General features: G+C 38.4%; 1 protein-coding gene across 2 annotated transcripts in view; it reads right to left on the bottom strand.

Annotated features, from left to right (window-relative positions):
- Positions 1-19,704, bottom strand: part of ubr2 (ubiquitin protein ligase E3 component n-recognin 2) — a 46,260-nt gene that overhangs the window by 1,910 nt on the left and 24,646 nt on the right. For both annotated transcript variants that reach the window (XM_079635735.1, XM_079635736.1), the window contains exons 12-45: positions 19,069-19,232; positions 18,632-18,731; positions 16,780-16,908; positions 16,512-16,695; positions 15,174-15,235; positions 14,977-15,087; positions 14,795-14,860; positions 14,054-14,176; positions 13,878-13,941; positions 13,647-13,771; positions 11,244-11,296; positions 11,063-11,165; positions 10,927-10,975; positions 10,487-10,641; positions 9,727-9,829; positions 9,520-9,629; positions 9,236-9,316; positions 8,973-9,154; positions 8,380-8,585; positions 8,198-8,291; positions 7,656-7,814; positions 5,775-5,866; positions 5,623-5,701; positions 5,387-5,535; positions 4,410-4,465; positions 4,165-4,261; positions 3,992-4,059; positions 3,615-3,750; positions 3,414-3,510; positions 2,487-2,617; positions 2,297-2,405; positions 2,132-2,188; positions 1,969-2,046; positions 1,671-1,841 (exon numbers count right to left, since the gene is read on the bottom strand). In XM_079635735.1, the coding sequence (XP_079491861.1) occupies positions 1,671-1,841; positions 1,969-2,046; positions 2,132-2,188; positions 2,297-2,405; positions 2,487-2,617; positions 3,414-3,510; positions 3,615-3,750; positions 3,992-4,059; positions 4,165-4,261; positions 4,410-4,465; positions 5,387-5,535; positions 5,623-5,701; positions 5,775-5,866; positions 7,656-7,814; positions 8,198-8,291; positions 8,380-8,585; positions 8,973-9,154; positions 9,236-9,316; positions 9,520-9,629; positions 9,727-9,829; positions 10,487-10,641; positions 10,927-10,975; positions 11,063-11,165; positions 11,244-11,296; positions 13,647-13,771; positions 13,878-13,941; positions 14,054-14,176; positions 14,795-14,860; positions 14,977-15,087; positions 15,174-15,235; positions 16,512-16,695; positions 16,780-16,908; positions 18,632-18,731; positions 19,069-19,232 (3,743 nt within the window). The remainder of the gene's footprint in view (positions 1-1,670; positions 1,842-1,968; positions 2,047-2,131; positions 2,189-2,296; positions 2,406-2,486; positions 2,618-3,413; positions 3,511-3,614; positions 3,751-3,991; positions 4,060-4,164; positions 4,262-4,409; positions 4,466-5,386; positions 5,536-5,622; positions 5,702-5,774; positions 5,867-7,655; positions 7,815-8,197; positions 8,292-8,379; positions 8,586-8,972; positions 9,155-9,235; positions 9,317-9,519; positions 9,630-9,726; positions 9,830-10,486; positions 10,642-10,926; positions 10,976-11,062; positions 11,166-11,243; positions 11,297-13,646; positions 13,772-13,877; positions 13,942-14,053; positions 14,177-14,794; positions 14,861-14,976; positions 15,088-15,173; positions 15,236-16,511; positions 16,696-16,779; positions 16,909-18,631; positions 18,732-19,068; positions 19,233-19,704) is intronic.

Raw genomic sequence — 19,704 nt, 5'->3', positions numbered from 1 at the left:
GCACTATTATGATGGACAGATGCACTATTATGATGGACAGATGCACTATTATGATGGACAGATGCACTATTATGATGGATAGATGCACTTTTATGATGGACAGATGCACTATTATGATGGATAGATGCACTATTATGATGATAGATGCACTTTTATGATGGACAGATGCACTATTATGATGGACAGATGCACTATTATGATGGATAGATGCACTATTATGATGATAGATGCACTTTTATGATGATAGATGCACTTTTATGATGATAGATGCACTTTTATGATGGATAGATGCACTATTATGATGATAGATGCACTTTTATGATGGATAGATGCACTATTATGATGATAGATGCACTTTTATGATGGACAGATGCACTATTATGATGGATAGATGCACTATTATGATGATAGATGCACTTTTATGATGGATAGATGCACTATTATGATGATAGATGCACTTTTATGATGGATAGATGGACTTTTATGATGATAGATGGACTTTTATGATGATAGATGCACTATTATGATGATAGATGCACTTTTATGATGGATAGATGGACTTTTATGATGATAGATGCACTATTATGATGATAGATGCACTTTTATGATGGATAGATGCACTATTATGATGATAGATGCACTTTTATGATGGATAGATGGACTTTTATGATGATAGATGCACTATTATGATGATAGATGCACTTTTATGATGGATAGATGCACTATTATGATGATAGATGCACTTTTATGATGGATAGATGCACTTTTATGATGATAGATGGACTTTTATGATGATAGATGGACTTTTATGATGGATAGATGGACTTTTATGATGGATAGATGCACTTTTATGATGGATAGATGGACTTTTATGATGGATAGATGGACTTTTATGATGGATAGATGCACTATTATGATGATAGATGGACTTTTATGATGGATAGATGGACTATTATGATGATAGATGGACTTTTATGATGGATAGATGCACTTTTATGATGGATAGATGGACTATTATGATGATAGATGCACTTTTATGATGGATAGATGGACTTTTATGATGGATAGATGCACTTTTATGATGGATAGATGGACTATTATGATGGATAGATGGACTATTATGATGATAGATGGACTTTTATGATGATAGATGGACTTTTATGATGGATTGATCCACTTTTATGATGGATAGATGCACTTTTATGGATTTCAAAACAGAAACGGCCATTCACTGCCATTATCAAGCTTGGAAGAGCCAGGACATACACCTAGGATGCTTTGAGGGTGAGTAAATGGGGAAATTTTAATTTTTGGATGAACTATCCCTTTAAAGTCTTCTAGTGTATGATGCCCAGTTTTCCTCTGTAACCAATTACAAAGTCAACAAGTGAATGTCGCAGCGTTTTAAAATCTGCTCCAATTTGAAAAGTCCTGTAGTTATTCCAGCCTTAAGGCAACTAATTCCCTACACTTTGCAAATCATGTGACTCCTAGCACTCTGTGTGATCTCTTCTCACATAGTAATAATAATAATGCACATTTAGTCAGTTAATATTGCAGAATAAACCTCAGGATCCCGAAGCAAAAGGCTTATCAAATAATAATGATCTTATTCATTAACTAATGTGCCGATTATATTGACAGGTTTTAATCGACATCCTTGCACAAACCTGAGGAAGATGCCGACACCGGCTCCGCAGGCGAAAGTGTGTGCGGTGCACGCGCCCACGTCCTCTCCTTCCAGCTCGGTCTGACAGCAGTAACTCTGAGAGCACAGCATGGTCCCACACACCAGACACAGAGTAGGAGCGCGAGACTTATCCCCTCCAGATTTAGGACACCTAGACGCCGCCAGGATCAGCAGAAGATCAATTATTTGACTTAAGGAATCAGGACTGCATGACTCCGTAGAGAACCGGCAGCTCTTAGTTATCAATCGCCTTTGATTTATAAAGACACGCGACTCACGTGAAGCTGGAGGCCTGGTTAATCAGAGCACTGTAGTCACACGGCAGATCTATGAGATGATTGGACTCTCTGGGTAACCTAGAGAAGGATGCGGAAGAATGAAACAGTGAGCACTTGAATGTCATCTGCAGTGAACTCTTAAGTGTTGAGGTGCAGGACACACCTGATGAGAGCCGAGCTGCTCTGAAGACCCTGTAGGACACCTGGGTGAGCGCACCATCTGCAGAGCACAACTATCAGTTATCACACCATCATTCATTCAAGACAGCACACATCTGGACAATATGCCACGGGTTTCAGAGGTGTCCATCTAGATATTGACAGTTACCCCTGCAGCAGAGTTCCCATGAGCTCCTGATTGTTGTAGTAGAGCTGTAACAGGTTGGAGGGCAGACACAGGTATCCACACAGAGCCTCCCATTCACCCACACCTAGAGCTGAAAATACAGTCATCTTTAGAAATGGCACAAGGGCAGCGAGTAAAAGCAGTATGTGTGTGTGATGTCAAACTCATTTACCGTGTATCTCAGGTGGTGCTGGAGCTCCATTAAGATAGTGGAAGAACAGAGCGGTTGCCCTGAGATAAGGCAGGATTCCAGCTTTCACACAGTGCCACAGATGCCAGCCTGAGCTCACCTCACGCAAGCCACTGAAACACACACAGCTTTCATATTAGGGTCGTCCTAGTAGGGTGAAAAAAAAACTAAAACTGAACTTCATACTTAATTTTGCAATTTACAATCTCGGACAGTGACTACCTACATTTACATGCACCCCATAAAGTGATTATCATTTGATTTAGGGAATATTGCAATGAAACTTTACCCGACGTAAACAATACTTTGATCAAATGAAACGGAGTTCATGTTGACTGTTGCACAACATGAATATAATGTAGTATATTGATGGTAAAAAAATTAAAATGGAGACATTTTAGGCACGTAACAAAGAAAATGACTGAGGAATCCAGACTGAGGAACCAAAGAACCAGTGAACAAATCTGTGAAAGAGCTTGGCCAGTAAGTACATGAGTTCATCATCTGTGCTGTTGATTGGGGTATGTGAATAACGCTGGTAAAAATTCCCACAATTCTTCGAGAATAACCAGAATAATGGAAATTGCATGTAAATGGAGTGAAAAGGTTTGCTTGTGTCATGTAAACATCTTACTGCGATTAAGTCCTTACTCTGACTATTGGAAATTATTCTTATTGCTAAAAAATGTTGTGCTGGTGGAAACCGTGATGCATTGTTTTCAGGACTCTATTATGAATATAAAGTCACTTTAGATCTATTTACCAAACTGAACCAAAACCATGACCCCAGAACAGTGATCAAAACCAAAATTTTTAACCATATGATTACCAGAGACCATTTTAGACATTTCTTTATGATACAAAACCAAGTCAATTGGCAGGTTTAGCGGTGTGTGTGTGTGCTTTCACCTGCTCAGATGTGTCCTGAGAGTGTTGTAGAGCAAACACACTCGCTCTTCCTCCTCCCTCTCCGCTCCTCCACTCTCCTGCTCCATCCGCATCTCCTCTGATGGCACACAGGAGTCCGCAAACATGAATATCCATCACAAAACACTCAAAATCCTCTATGCAGTCTCTCTGGTCATGTGAGGGGAAAGGTGAGCTTCTCACCAGGTACGGAGGTCAGAAGGATCTGGACTATGTGAGCAACTGTGACTAGGTGCAGGAAGTGCAGTTGTGCAGTGTCCTCGCTAAGCCCTGAGGAATCCAGACAGTGAACCGCTGGGTAGGACAGCACCAAGCTCACCTGTCACACACACAACATGGGGTCAAAGGTTATTCTGAAACAACTGACTCAGTGTGAGTAGGAACCTTTACACAGACTGTGAAAAAAAAAAAACATCTATTTTTATTGTTTAGAGGTGTGAACAGGATATGTGGTAAATAAGCTACAGATTCGTCAACTTGAGTTATTCAATTAGTAGAGAATGTACAAGGTTAGTGCACTGTGCAGTCTGATGTAGGAGCAAAGCTGGTCGTTTACCTACCAGCAAGTGGAACATGTCTATATCCAGAATGCATGGCGTATTCTCCACCCGAGGATCAGGAACAAGGGCTGAAGATGCACAGATGTTCAAATGAATGCAGTGACTCACTTCTCATTATATTTGACATGGCAAAACAAACAGTTGTGGTTAGCGACTGTAACACTAATTTGTACCTGCTAAGAGCCTGATAAAGTGATTCTGTACAGTGCTATGAGAGGAGGCTGTCCAGCAGGCGGAGCCGAACCGGGTCAGAGAACTCAAACAGTCGTCCTGCATGCACAAAACATTTGGGTTATCAAAGAAATCAAACTCAAGAGTAAAGATTTAAGAGCCCACTCAGATAGGACAAACCATTAACACATATTCACTACACGTTCAAATAACAAGCTTGCATAATTATTCAAATGTGTTTGATCACCTGTCTGCATGGTAAACTTCCAAACAAAGGCTTTTCTTCATCCACCAGCAATTTCTCTGTGTGAGAATAAAGTGACAATCTAATTTACTTTTCAAAATTACTTTTCGCCTTCATAATGCACTTAAAAATCACCATAATTTTTGGTTGCATTCCTCGGTCCCGTGGAATTTAATCAGCAAAATAATGAGTGAACGCACAAATATTTCTTAGTTTTAAATGCTACCATGTTTCTACTTTGATTTATTTATTTTTTTGCTAAATTCTTTGAAAAACTGTAGATGAAAACTACAGAAAAAACACTGATGTAAGAAAAATATATTTTTCATAAATGTTATTTTCACAAATATCATGACATGAAATTTATAAGAACATTTAATTTGAGAATTACCAGTATTAACATTGAAATCAATGGACTTAAATTCTTTTGAAATTACAAATTATGACTGCTTATAAACAGCCCACATTTATGAAAGCTACATTATATTTACTTTATAACAATAACAAAACAACATCCATATTACTCTTAACTGTTTTCAAACTAAATATAAATTTTACTTGCAGAAACCTGCAAATGAAAGATTATTTTCATACTTCTCAAAAGTATGAGATATGGGAAAGTTCAGCGTAATGCCTTGCCTAGTATTTAACATATTTTACAAAAGTATTTTTGAGAAAAATCGAACTCGTAGACGTATAACTCGTAGACAAAAACCCGGGTCAAAATAGACCAGAATGCAAAAGGCATTTTTGTTATGTTTCGAATTTTGATTATGGACAATCTTTTAAAAAATTATTTTTATAAATAATAAAATGATGTGTAAATAAAAGATGATTTACCTGCAAAGTACTGAAACGGTACATTACGATAGATAGATAGATAGATAGATAGATAGATAGATAGATAGATAGATAGATAGATAGATAGATAGATAGATAGATAGATAGATAGATAGATAGATAGATATAGACTGACTGACCTATGGACTGAATGGTGTAGGCACAGCTGCCCCAGCACATGATTGGCACGCGGGGGTCCTGCTCATTTGGGTGCACTTTAAGACCCACTTTATATGTGGCTGTCCCAAACGTGGTCAACATCTCCTTTATGGTGCTTGAGTATGGGTTGCTGACAGAGAGAAACATGCTTTATTAGTGTTGTGTCTTCGGTTTGACTTTTAACAAGAAACTTTTGAGGTTTAAAATGTGGTTTTACTTTGGAGTGTGGTCCAGTTTGAAGCCATCAGGCGGAGGATAGCTATTAACACCATCTGTATCATCAACACCTTCAGCACCTGCAGACACACATTGATCATTTGGTTTGTGTGTTAAGCCACTGACTCAATGAACAGGACTGGTGTTACTCACTGTTGGCCTTGCTCTTCCGGTGAGCAGAGATCAGGGCTTTCATCTGCTGAGAGGTGATGTTCAGCCACTGGCTCAGATCAGGCTGTTCAGAGCTGAAGCAAACACAAACACTCAATCAAACCCTTCTGATGCCTTAGACTTTGATCGAAAAGGACGTAAATCATGAAATAAAGATGAAGTCATATTAGAAAAATGTTGGCGAAATTTTCCAGACAAGAAAAAAAACAATAAAACATTGTCTATTGGCAAAAGTGTGGCGATGTATGAAGCACATCTCACATAGAAGTCAATTTTAAAACCAAGAAGTTTTTGTTGCTCAACGCAGCAAATCCGAATGAACTAGAACCGGTTGTGAAATCTGCTTGAGAATCTTTCACCCTCACATATAACTCCTGATAGCCTGGATTCACAGAAATTTGGTTAATGTGACTGAATTAGCTTCACGAGGATGACGGTGCACTGAAGCATTCTTTATTTATATCAGTTTAAAGTTTTAATGTAAACAATTGTGATTACCTCGACAAACTATACATCACTAAAAAGATCTTAGACTCGAGCTTCAGTATTTTACCCATTTTATTATGAAAATCTTATAGTGGCAGTTATGTCTTAATATGTGTCAGGAGTTATGAAAATGAAAGATGAGTGAATACCTTTAAAGGGTTAGTGTGGCAGAACAGCGGCTCAGTATTGGCCGACGCTGGTCACGTGAGCACCACGACACACTCGTGTGATGCTGACGCAGGAGACGGCCGATAAAGACGTTTTTGAGACCATAAACGCGATTGCAACGATATATGATTTATCTGTGTTTTTCAAGCCAAATCAGGTATTTTCATAATAGATCATATTTATAATGCAATGCTAATCGACATAGCCTTTATCATTGTGCAGAATACTATAAAATAATATATTTTTCTGTCTGGTTTAATCCTCAGATCACATCACAGAAGTTTATTTAAAACACTCGACTTGTGTTATAAAGTTTGGAGCAAAAACATGGTTTTAATCTCATAAATTGCCATGTATTGATGGTGTGCTAAGCTAACATGATAGCTAGCCCTAAGAAGCACCTGCCACCTAGCTGAGCAAATATGTGATTTTTATGAATCATTTTGAAAGGAAAAGCTCACTAAATTGTCCTTTTTTCAAGAAGGCCATTTGATACAGTTTCAAAGAAGGTGAAGTGTTATAATCCCTCATTTCATTGATCAAACTTGTCAGATTGAATAAAAAGTTGTCAGTAATTATAATGAAGTAATTATAATTATCATGAACTGAATTAGTTTTAGTTCGGGTATGCCATTTCTTGGGATTTTTTCAAAAGCGTGGGTGAAGGCTAACAGGTTAAACAGATGTGGCACAAACAAGCTGCAGACGGGCCTAAATGTTGATTACCGATTACTATGGACTTACTGATAATTAATTTAGTAAATGCTTTTATCCAAAATGACAAAGTAAGATAAAGTGACTTGCTCAAGGGAGCACTGGATTTGGAAAAGGCATCAACTCTATTGATAAATATAAAGGATGCACATTCATAATGTATCTTACCATCTGAACTGTGTCTTATAAAGTGCACTGGGTGGTTAGCATTAAAAGCAGTGCTGAGCTCATATCAAGAGAGGCTTTTAGTCTCTTTATCATACCAAAGAATCAAAGGGATTGCCACATTCACTACAGATGAGACTATTACACAAACATGAACCATAATCAGCCAATCCGCTCCATTCATTTACTCATTCCCCTGTATATGGAGTGTTAATCTGATAGGTCACACTAATTATCCATTACTTGCACTCTGAGAGCTTTGTAAACTACAGTAGTCATAAGCATTTTACCGAATCAATCACAGATTGATCTGTGTGTTTGTTGCAGTACCTGCAGCTGGTCTTCGTAAGAGGCAGCAGTGGAATGACTGTGTTACTCAGACATTCGCAGAGTGGACACAAGAACTCTCCGTTCTCCACATCGTAACTCGTGTGCACACGTAGCCTCTGCTGCCTGCGCTGCTCTTTAGCCTGCACCGCTTCAAAATACCTGCAGGGGGAGACATTGCACACAGTTACAATGCAAAGGAATGATCCAATCATACATGATGATAGTGACAAAAACACACACTTAAACTGACATTGTGCTTATTTTGTTGGGGAGTGCGCATATGCATAGAAAAAAAAAAAAAAAAATTAAAAGCTGGGTATTCACACTTGGATGTACTCTTCACAAGAACCAACTAAACCATACTAAAGTGAAAAAGTAAAACAAAAAGTGCTAGATGATCTAAATCATAATCATGGGAAAAATACTTCTGGAACTGAGTCTGCTGAAAAAGAGGGCGTTTACGGTTACATCCTTTTGTCCTATGATAGGCATTTTTTGCCATATGAAAGCATGCGGTTCTCATTTCTCATGATGATTCTTACCGCTGCCAGCAGTGAGAGTGCATGATGTGTCCGCAGCTGCCGGTGTGTGTCCCGAACGACAGGTCAGGGTGCATGAACAGAGGGTCATACTTATCTGTAGCACAAAAAACAATGGCATTCATCAACACGAACATGCACGTATATAGTACAATCAATGAACCAAACACACACACAAGACATGCCTGGGTTGTGTGGAGGTCTCTTGCGGTTTTTGGACATGACGGTGGAGCGCTGGACAAAAGCAGCGAGCACCATGGCTTTGCCGTCAGCCCTGATTTCTTGCTCTTCCTGACACAAGATGCACGTCACCACCTGCCTCCTCTCACTGCCACCCGCACGCCACCGCCGAGGGCCTACACACACCAGCACGCTATCACACGAGCTGGGGCTATGGAGCAAAGAGAGAAGTTAGAGGACGGCATCTGGAAACTAGTGTTTGATCAGTGAGATTTTGCAGCGTGGAGATGTGTTTGGATTATAAATGTTTCTTCCTTTGGTTTCTTTTAATGAGGTCTATTATATTTGCATTCTTTACTGTGGCAAAGTAGAAAAAACACTGTAGGAAAGATAGCCTACCTTTTTACTTGCACGTCAAATAGTTTTTAACACAGTTTGTGTTTGTTATTAGACATGGTAAAGCACATCAAGTTTATTTGTAGAGCGCGTCAAGTTTATTTGTAGAGCGCGTTTCACACAAGAGAGAAATTAGAGGACGGCATCTGGAAACTAACGTTTGATCCGTGAGATTCTGCAGTGTGATGATGTGTTTGTGTACCTGTGCTCCAGTGAGGAGGAGGTGGAGGGGTCGAGCTCATCCAGGCTCTGCTGGAACAACTCTTTGTTCTCGTTGATGAAGTGTCTTTGCATCTCTGACATCTGAGCCATGATCTTCTCCCTCCGGAGCCGTGCCATCTCTGCTTTCCTCTTCCGCTCCGCCTTATCCTTGTCCCGCACAGTCTACACACACACAACTCCAGTGAGACAATACTGCAACCATAACAGGTCATGACGCAAGTGTCTTGCGCTTCCTATGCTCACCTCCTCCTGACTGTGCCCTGAGCTGTCACTAGGGGGCGCACTGGCCGTGCACTCCCGTGTGGTCTTGATGGCAGCCACAATCTGCAGATACACAATAAATATGAAAATATGTATTGAATATAATGAAAATATAATATAATTTCTTGAAAATCCCTGTACCACTCTATTCCTTTGGCAATATTGCAAACATGTCATCTTGTGCTGCCCCCTATTGGATAGCTGAGTTATTTACACAATCATTCTAATGACAGGTGGCTTTGTAATGAGATTTGAATCAGCTTTACCTTGAGGATCCAGCGGATCATGTCCTTGTGCACCTCCAGATGAGGAGCGTTCTGCAGGGTTTCTAATAAAGCCAAGATACTGGGAGTGTTCGCAGGAGCCTCACCTGGTCCTACAAAGAAGAGATTTGTTCAACTCCACTATAAGAGGTGTGTGTGTGTGTGTGTGTGCGTGTGTGTGTGTGTAAATCATACAGAAGAAAGACATACTGGAGATTTTAAGAGTGAAGTTGAAGTTGGTCTCGTTATCTTCTGCGCTGCTGATGAGATGCTGCTGTTCCTCCACCAGGCCCATGCCTATGAGATGCAGCACCTGTGGGACACAATCATATAGAGCTCTGATTTGGATAGGTGGCAAGAACAACGTTGAACATCATAGTAGAAGTAAAATTACTTCAAGAAAACATTCATGATAGTTAATTTTTCCAGAAATTCATTTAAGTGTTAAAAACCACACATAGTAATGATTTAAATAATTTACAAATCAAAAAAAATTACGATATTCGTATTAGAGTTGCCAAAAAGTAACGACTTTGGTACCAATTCGGTACTGAAATTTTAAAATTGTGACACTTTTGATAACACAAATCGTAAACACCTCTGATTGGCCATTGTGTTCACAAGCTCATCGGATATGTCTGCCATTGGCTACAATGATCAACACATGGGAGCATTTGAAAGTGGGAGCGTTTGAAAGCACAAGCAGGAGTCTAACACCTGTTTTCAAACGCTCCCGTGTGTATCTGTGTAAGCCCTCGAAGAGCGACATTAAATGTATATTTACGACATGTTTTTGAAGCGCTGATCATTGCAGCCAATCACAGACATAACCGATGAGCGTGTGAGTACAGTGCGATTCCGCTCAACACCGCTCAAAGCATCACAATTTTTGAATTTCAGTACCGACTTGGTACTTTTTGACAACTCTAGTTGGTAATATGAGAGAGTGCTCCAGTGTGCCCTGACGTACCCTCTGAAGCATGGACTCAGACCAGTGTCCCCCGCTGGGCTCCATTGCCCACTGCAGCACAGCTCCCAGAATCCCCAGCAGCACGTCACACTGCAGCATGTTTACCAGACTAGCAAACAGCGGACAGAACCGAGGCAAAACTGGCGGAGGCAGGACTACAAGAAACATACATGCAAATCAGTTTTTGGAACTGACATCACATATTGCCAGGGCTGCACAATTAATTGATATAAACCCGAAATAAACAAAATGGCTTAGTGCGACTAACAAATAAAGTAAATGTATGCGATGCATGTTTCAGAGTGAAGTGTGGCACTGGGCTCATTTACACGGCTCATGATCCGCCAGTGTTTGCAGCATCTCAGAGTGCCGTTTAAATTGTTTGCTCTTATATAAAGTGTTAATAGTATATAATATCATGTATAGATAGATAGTAGTACCTGAATCTTCCCCATTTTGCCTCTTTATCTTTCTCTGAGCCTCTTCAGCCTGAACGACGACACAGAAAAAAAATTAACATGGATTTTCAACCTTTGTTCTTTGTGAGTTTCCATTTCAAGCATACATGTAGCGTACCTTAGACTGGTCAGCTCTGGAGTAATGGTGGAAGTACAGGTTAAACATCTTAGCACACTCTGGCCTGAGTTTATAAAGTCCTCTTCCCGTCACGCCAGGCTTCCTGTACAACATTTTATTTAGGATTACACACAGATCAATCCAACGCTTTGGACGAGAATCTTTTATTCAGGATACTCACTTAAACAAAGCCACACTATCGATGACTCTCTCCATGCCAGTTTCCTTATTCTCCTGTGTGTAGAAGACAGAAGAGCGAGGGGAACTCATTAGCACAAAGTACCACAGGGTGGCAGTCACATTAAACAAAGTCTGTCAACTGGAACTTCAAGAAAATATACTTTGTAGATTAAAAAAATAGCACTTTTTTTCTTGACCATCGTGGTTTGTACATTTGTAAGTTAATAAGTGAGCAACGAAATCTATTATACAGCTATTCTCTGCTCAAAGACCATGATTAGGGACAGGAATTGTACAGGATTTAATGATGGCTCCTGACGGATTTAATGATACAGTGATTTTAGGTAGAAAGAACAGATGGCGTTTTAAAAGCAATTTTTATCAGAATTAAACGGCTTTACACAAATCATTTCCCAGGACATTTAAAATTTTACTACGGTGGGAATAAAAGGATCACACCCTAAAATAATTTCTTGCTCTTTCCATAAGTCTCCATTAAATTTTTTTACAGTTCATGGTCATGACTTAACTATAAAATCAGTTTTTAATATGAGCCATTAATTATACATTACAATAAATGGTTCTCTCATTACCAATGTCAATAGGATAGCAATAATATCGTAGCCAAAACGCATCTTAATACTAGGTGTAAACAGGGACTAAACATCATCATTCAAAACACTTCTCTCACACGTCCAAACTCAGCATCCCTGAACATAGCACTTTCTGCTACTAATGTTAATAGTTTTGGGCCATACACTCGGCAAAAAAAAAAAAAAAAGAGGATGCATGGGAACCCTGGGAAGAGTTCAGCCGAAAATGAACACTCTCTCATCATTTACTCACCCTCATGCCATCTCCGATGTAACATGACTTACATTCTTCAGATAAAGCCAAAGTTAGTTTTTTAGGAAAATAATAAATCTCTATGAGTCCATATAATGCTGAAAAATGGCTTCCATTCAAACCACACACAGCGATCGTGACCCCAACCCCAGTGGATGAATCAATGTCTTCTGAAGCCAAACGATAGGTGGAATAAACATTCATATTTTTATCTTTAAAAATCATCTCTTTTGGCCTTTGTGACATATGAAGTGCATTGTGAAGCTTGTGCGCGAAATGACGCCTCTGTTTCTCCTCCTCTTCACAATGCATTTGCGTCATATTTCACAATGTTCCCCTCATGAATGCTCTTATGAAGTAGACTGGAAGCAATGGTTTGTAGTTTAAGTAAAATAGATTAAAATAAAAATATAAGACTGATTAAAGCAGGGCTATGCAGGATCGGGAATTTCTTCGCTGTATTCTCTCTTTTTGTTCGCAGGTTTCTCTATAGAGCTCCCCCTACAGCTTCGGAATAGATATTTGACAACACTGTCGAAAAACTCGTTGGCGACTCTCGGATACCAGAGGCTAGTAGATCAACGACATCACAGCAGACGGGAGATTCTTTACAACGTCTTCTTCATTCGGGTTCGAACAGCGTGAGGGAGCGCAATAATGCTAGAATTTTAGCAGATTTCTTTTTGGCGTAAAGCAATTTGTTACATCGCGAGACCTGATATCACGCGAAACTTCCTGACGCCGCGTCCGGCGACCCACCGGCTCAAAGTTGCAAGTGTGTTTTTTCCGCTCACATACGAAAGGGGGGTGCGAGACGACCACCATTCAACCCGAAAAAAGTAATAACCATTCCAATGACTCCGAAGCTTTTTCGGTTAAGGTAAAAAAAAACCTGCATAGTTCACCTTTAATTCACTGGGGTCTTATGGATTACCGTCACGATTGCGGCAGCCATTAATTTGCACTATATGGATTCAGAGAGATGGATTATTTTCCTACAACTTTTTGTTTGTGTTCATCTGATGAAAGAAAGTCATATACACCTGGGATGGCATTGATGGTGAGTATATGATAATAATTTTCATTTTTGGGTGAACTATCCCTTTAATACCTTCACAATAACTGCATCTCCTTTTTTCAGATTTCAAAGCCAACAATTACTAAAAACTAGTGCTGGGCAACGATTAATCACATTCAAAAAGAAAGTTTGTGTTTACATAATATGTGTGTGTGTACTGTGTTTAATTATTTTGCATATATAAATACACACGTGCATGTATATTTGTAAGAAATATTTGCATGTATATACATTTATACATAATTTATATTATATATAAATAAATAAAAATTCTTAAATATATACATGCAGATGTGTGTATTTATATATGCAAAATAATTATACACAGTACACATATATATTATGTAAACACAAACACAAATTTTGGATGATTAATCATTGCCCAGCACAACTAAAAACAAAAAAATGCTAATAATTAAAAGACAATAACCAGCACTTTAATGATCAGGGATAAAAGTGAAGTCGTGAGTGTTGACTTACATTCTCAGGCAGGGCTTTGACCAGCTCACTGTGGGCCATGGGTCTAATGCATAACTGATGAACAATCTCTCGCCGTATCTCATCAGAGCTCTCCACCTGACCAACACCTGCAGTGTATCGCTCACCTGCCGGACAAAAACAAACAAAACATTACTTTCTATGGTGTCTAATAAGCTCAATACACACCTAAAACAAAGCTCAAATGACATGTGTTGAGAAATGATCACTCACCCACTATCATAATGACCAGGTGCAGCATCTCCTCAATTAGTGTGTTATTCTGCTGAACCACATCCTGAGAGACAGAGAGCGACACACATGTCATTGGCTACAGAAGTGAGTGGAAGTATAGAGAACTCAAGTGAAAAGAACAGTAATAGTATAAAGAGAGGTTGAGGCCAGCAGACCTTGTTAGCGTTCTCTCTGCCGTATCTCTTTCTGCAGTCGGCTGAGCTGAAGATATGATAGAGCTCAAAACGGCTCAACACGATCATCAGGAAGTGGTTTGGATCCATCATTGAAGCTCCAGCCTAGATCCAAAAACATTAAACATGATCACTAAATTACAGTGAATTCTCCTTCTTGAAAGATTCTCGTTACTCAGTTTTTTTTTAAAACCAAAAGTGATTTTATTATTATTATTTAAATCAGCATAAAGGCAGTAAAATAAATACCACCATGATGTGTACACGCTACAATTTAAATAACAGTATTCCCACACTTTAACAAGTGCATTTTCATGACCTTTCCACAGTTCTTTTGTTTTTATAGCGGCCACACTCAAAAAAAAAATTACAACTGATGAAATATTTTTGGAGCTATATAAATATATATGAACTTTTGAGCACATTACATTTACAAGCACATACATTTTAATAATCCAATTTTTTTTTACTTGTCCTAAAATAGCAGCCTTTATGTATAAAAAAGAAAAAGAAAAAAAAGAATAAAAAAAGGGAATATATATTCCCTTTTTTTATTCTTTTTTTTCTTTTTCTTTTTTATACATAAAGGCTATATATATATAAAAAGTCATACATTTTCCCTTTTGGAAAGAAATATTCCCAGGACTTATATTCATTTTCTATAATTATAATTATAGCAATGCATAATTAGTTAAGCTTTAGACACGTCTTAAAACTACTGACCTGAAGCATGATGAGGTCTTTATCAAACATCTCCACTCTGCACTTCACGTTGTGATAATAATAGATCTGTAAAGACAATTCAAGAAAAAGTGTGATATTTTTAAGGAAAGGCATGAACACTAACAATCGCACCGTTAAAAAAAATGTCAAGAGTATTAGAATGAAACAAATAAGCTTCTTGCCTGATTGACCAAAGAGAAGCCATTTCTCCTCCACATCCCAGCATGCACCTGAGCACAGAGTACAAGGCATCGTAGCGGGTGCTCGATCAACATGGGGGGACTCAGTTCACTCTGTAGAAGACAAAAGAGGCCTCAGAAAGCGTGGAGAATGTTTGTGAAGAACAAAAACTGGCATGAATCAAAACTCTTAAACTCACCATTGGCAGCTGCTCAGGGAATCGATAGGCAGCTTCAGTTTTGCTCAGCAGAGCATGTAAACCTAATGCAAGACAGAGCAAGTTGAAGTTCAGTTGATATGTTGTATGCTTATCATCATCAACCACTTTTCAAGCAATTTCGGGAGATAATTCTATAATCCAGTACACAATAATGGGATTCAATAATCAAGGGATTCGCTCGATATTTATTCCCTAAACTGCAGCTTGTACAAGACCTTCCTATGGAAGCTTGTTCATTCCACAGAATAAAAAAATAAAAGGTAATGGTGACTTCTTTCACGATCTCAGATTGTGACTATATCTTGCAGTTCGGACTTAAATGGTGAGATTACAGGTGAAACTCGAAAAATTTGAATATCGTGCAAAAGTTAATTTCATTAATTCAACTTAAAAGGTGAAACTAATATATTATATAGACTCATTACATGCAAAGTGAGATATTTCAAGCCTTTATTTGTTAATTTTTATGATTATGGCTTACAGCTTATGAAAACCTTTTCACAATATTCTAAAATTTGGGGTTTTCATAAGCTGTAAACCATAATCATAAAAATTAACAAATAAAGGCTTGAAATATCTCACCTTGCATGTAATGAGTCTATATAATATATTAGTTTCACCTTTTAAGTTGAATTACTGAAATAATTAAACTTGCACGATATTCTAATTTTTTTAGTTCACCTGTATATCACAATTCTGAGAAAAAAGTCAGAATTGCAAGATATATTTGTAATTTTGAGATAGCCTCGCAGTACTTTTTGTCTCAAAATTGTGAGATATAAACTTGCAATTGTGAGTTACAAAGTCAGAATTGGAAGTATGTATCACGCAATTCTGACTTTATAACTCACAATTATTAGAAAAAAAGTATAAATTGCTAAAAGTACGCTCGCATTTGCTAGAAAAAAGTCAGAATTGTGAGCTTTTGAATCAGAATTGTGAAAGATGAATTATTCTGTGGCTGAAACAAGCTTCCTGCACAGTGGATTTTGCGTGAAACAATAGAGCTTATGTAGCCCCGCCCCTTTTCAGCACTGCACTCGTTGTTTGTATTTCCACAGCATGAAGGAAAGATCTTACTGATTTATGAATGAACTGCTTCAAACATTACAATGCTCATGATAACGTTTGTTAACTCCACAACGTCACCTGCTAAATACTCAGGGACAGGGATGCAAGAATGATATACAGAGCTACCGCAGAGACAGGGATGCAATAATAATATACAGACCTACCGCAAAAAACGAAATTCAAAGACAAAATTCTAACGATATCTGTGCGCTTGTTTCTCTGGCTCATAAGCTCTATAAGAGTCACCTGCTAAAAGCCGGGACACAGGCAGGTGTATGCTGACTTTCTCCTGAGAGACGCAGTAGCGGATGGTGTCGACGGAGTGGCCACACATGCTGAGGGTTATGGGCTGTTCCCCATCTGTGAAACCACTGTGGCAGTGAGTCAGCGCGATCAGGCACTTCTTATAGGCTTCGATCAGCACTCTCTCCTGTACACGTGACAAACACCACACTTATACACAGGCTCCATCATGGTGCATTATGGGTACTAATGTGACTGTACATGCACTCACGTCACTGGCACACCATTCCTGCATCATAGAGATGATATGTGTGAGCTTCATCTGTAAGGTGAACGCTGCCTCCCATTCTGGCTCCATCTCTATGTGTTGCCCCACCTGACGTACTACTGGGTCCATTCCCTGCAAAGACAACACACACACACACACACACACACACACCTGTTTTAATGCCCAATCTCAGTTACCCTAGACACACAACCAGTGTTGCTTTCGTCAACGAAAATTATGACTAAATATCGTCGTCAACGAACCTTTATCACGTGACGAAAACGAGACGAGACGAGACGTAAATGCTGGTCATGTGACGATGACTATAACTAAATGTATAATGCAATATTGTTGACGAATAAAAACGAGACTAAAAGTAGTTTACAAAATAAAAACTATGCTAAAATGTCTCCTCATTTTCATTGACCAAAACGAGACAAATGTTAGTCTCCTTGCACTGGGATTCGAGCAGCTGCAGCTTGCTTAAGGTAATGGCAAAAAAAAAACTTTTAGAACAGCGGCGAAAATGTAAAAGTAGGCTATATAACCTTTAATATATCCTTTTATTGAAACGGGTGCTTTGCTGTGCAAAGAGACACTTCGAAACATTTCAACCGCTGGTAATAGCTACTTTCACTTTTGCCGCAGAGACAATTATGTCCTATAACGTGTCGCAGCTCAGTTTACGATACATAGCCTACTGTTGAATGTTATTAATAACAAAACATGAATGAATGAGAAAGAAAATAGCAGGATGTGCTTTTTATATTGAAAATATATATTAAAAGCCCGATAAGTCGCGAAAGAGAACTGAATTCTACTGATAGGATAGGAAGCTGCGCGCGCTTCAAGCGCAACACGCACACGCATAGCCTGTCTTCGGTTGCGCGCCTAAACGGCCAAATAAACACAGAAATATATTTTAAAAAATGCCAAGTCGAGTATTCACGTAAACACAGTAGATGTAAGTAGCTACTGCATGTGCATTCTCTCTCTCTCTCTCTCTCTCTCTCTCTCTCTCTCTCTCTCTCGAAGAGGATTTATGCTCAAAAGTCATCAGTTGTTAACTCAACCTCACAGTGAAAGCCATGCCCAATTAATTCTATTTTGCAACTTATTTATTGTTTGCTGAATATTTGTTTGTTTTTAGTTGTCTATGGACCTAATTATTAGCCTACTGTTTAATTTTAATGAGAAAAAAGCACGTCTTTAATAATAATATTATTCTCTTTTTTACTGTGGCTCTTTTGGAAAGTGCATTAAAAAAAAAAAAAAAAAAAAAAAGGCTCTTTGGTCAAAAAAAGGTTCCCGACCCCTGATTTAGAAGATGCCGCTGCGGTGAGTTAGAGAAAGGGACATTTATGTGTCTATAGGCTATATTCTTTGTAAAATAAATAGGGCCTATGTTGTAAATTCAAATCAGAGCATTTTCCGTGTCTAGTCTATAAGGTAACAATATAATAAGATAACATTGTTTGAACATTGGCAACATTGACATTGAGTTTGGCTAAAACAAAATTTGTTTCGTCTACATTACTACGAAGGCTAGTCTACTTATACTATATTGACTGGGTTAAATAGAACTGCATTGCATTACTAAAAAGAGACTAAAATACTATTTTCATTGACTAAAATTAGACTAAATGTCATTAGTTTTCGTCGACTAAAACTAGACTAAAATGCTCAGACTTTTCGTCGACTAAAACTAGACTAGACTAAAAAGAGTATGAATGTGACTAAAACTAATAAAAACTAAAATGACAGCTTGACACAAAGACTACACTAAAACTAAAATTAAAACAGGCCGCCAAAAACAACTATACACACAACGCTAAGATCAGATTGTTATAGTCACCTGCATGCATTTTAGCAACTCCGAGAAAGCATCAAAACCCTCCAGATACTTCTCCCTGAGTTGGTCACCCCACTCTGTTGGACGGCTTATCAGGACATACCTGCGTCCAAGAGAAAAGCATCATGACACGCATCTCAAGAAATGGACATTTTAGACAGATAATACATAACCGTGTACAAAGTCATTCAGATGGGTGCAAAGCATATTCAAAGCCTAATTGTTCGCAGAATAATTAATGTATCTGTATAATGTATAAGTCTTTAAGTGAATTAAACCTGGAATCAGATTTGGAGTAAAAACTCATTTGGAGAAAAAATGATTTGCAAGTATTTCATTCGTATGTCCTTTAGGGTGCCAGGGATCTCTCATAGTCTGTTCATTGACCGTTTGATGTACATCACAGCTGGGAATTGCCACACACACGCTGGTGATCTTACTTGAGGTCTCCAATAAGGCTCTGGACTCGGCGGAACTTGAAGGCCTGTTGTGCGGTGTAGCGTTCGAACTGAAAGCGGCCCTGCAGGTCTCGGTGTCTGAGGTGATCTACGAAAGTGCGGATGATGGTGGTCATCAGGTTCTCTTCTGTGATCAGCATCCGCGCCTGAAAATATCAGATACACCGTTCACTGCTGCATCTCAAAGACCGCTGGTGGTTGGGGCGGTAAGCTGTTTTTATATATATATATATATATATATATTATATATATATATATATATATATATATATATATATATATATATATATATATATATACATTAAATTCCTAATCTATGAAAATCCATTTTATTGAAAGAAGAAGAGACCGAAGAGAACAGAAAGACAAAGGCACAGTAAATGAAGGAGGAAAGAGAGTGAGATAGAAGATGAGAAGGGGAAGTGAAGGAAAATGAGGAGGAAAGAATAATTATGCAAAATGGTGATTATTTAGTGTCCATTTCATTCACACAACGTGAATAAGCTGTAAACCATGTTTGCTGTGTGGACGCTGGAGCTGGGTAAACATGATAATGCATAACTATAATTAATTATGATAATCAATTTCAATCTTTATTTTGATGAACCAAGATCTTTA

This window comes from Phoxinus phoxinus (genome assembly GCF_949152265.1).
Source record: "Phoxinus phoxinus genome assembly, chromosome: 14".
Classification (NCBI taxonomy): domain Eukaryota; kingdom Metazoa; phylum Chordata; class Actinopteri; order Cypriniformes; family Leuciscidae; genus Phoxinus; species Phoxinus phoxinus.
The sequence above is the reverse complement of the archived record's forward strand: the minus strand, read 5'-3'. Positions and strand labels throughout refer to the sequence as shown.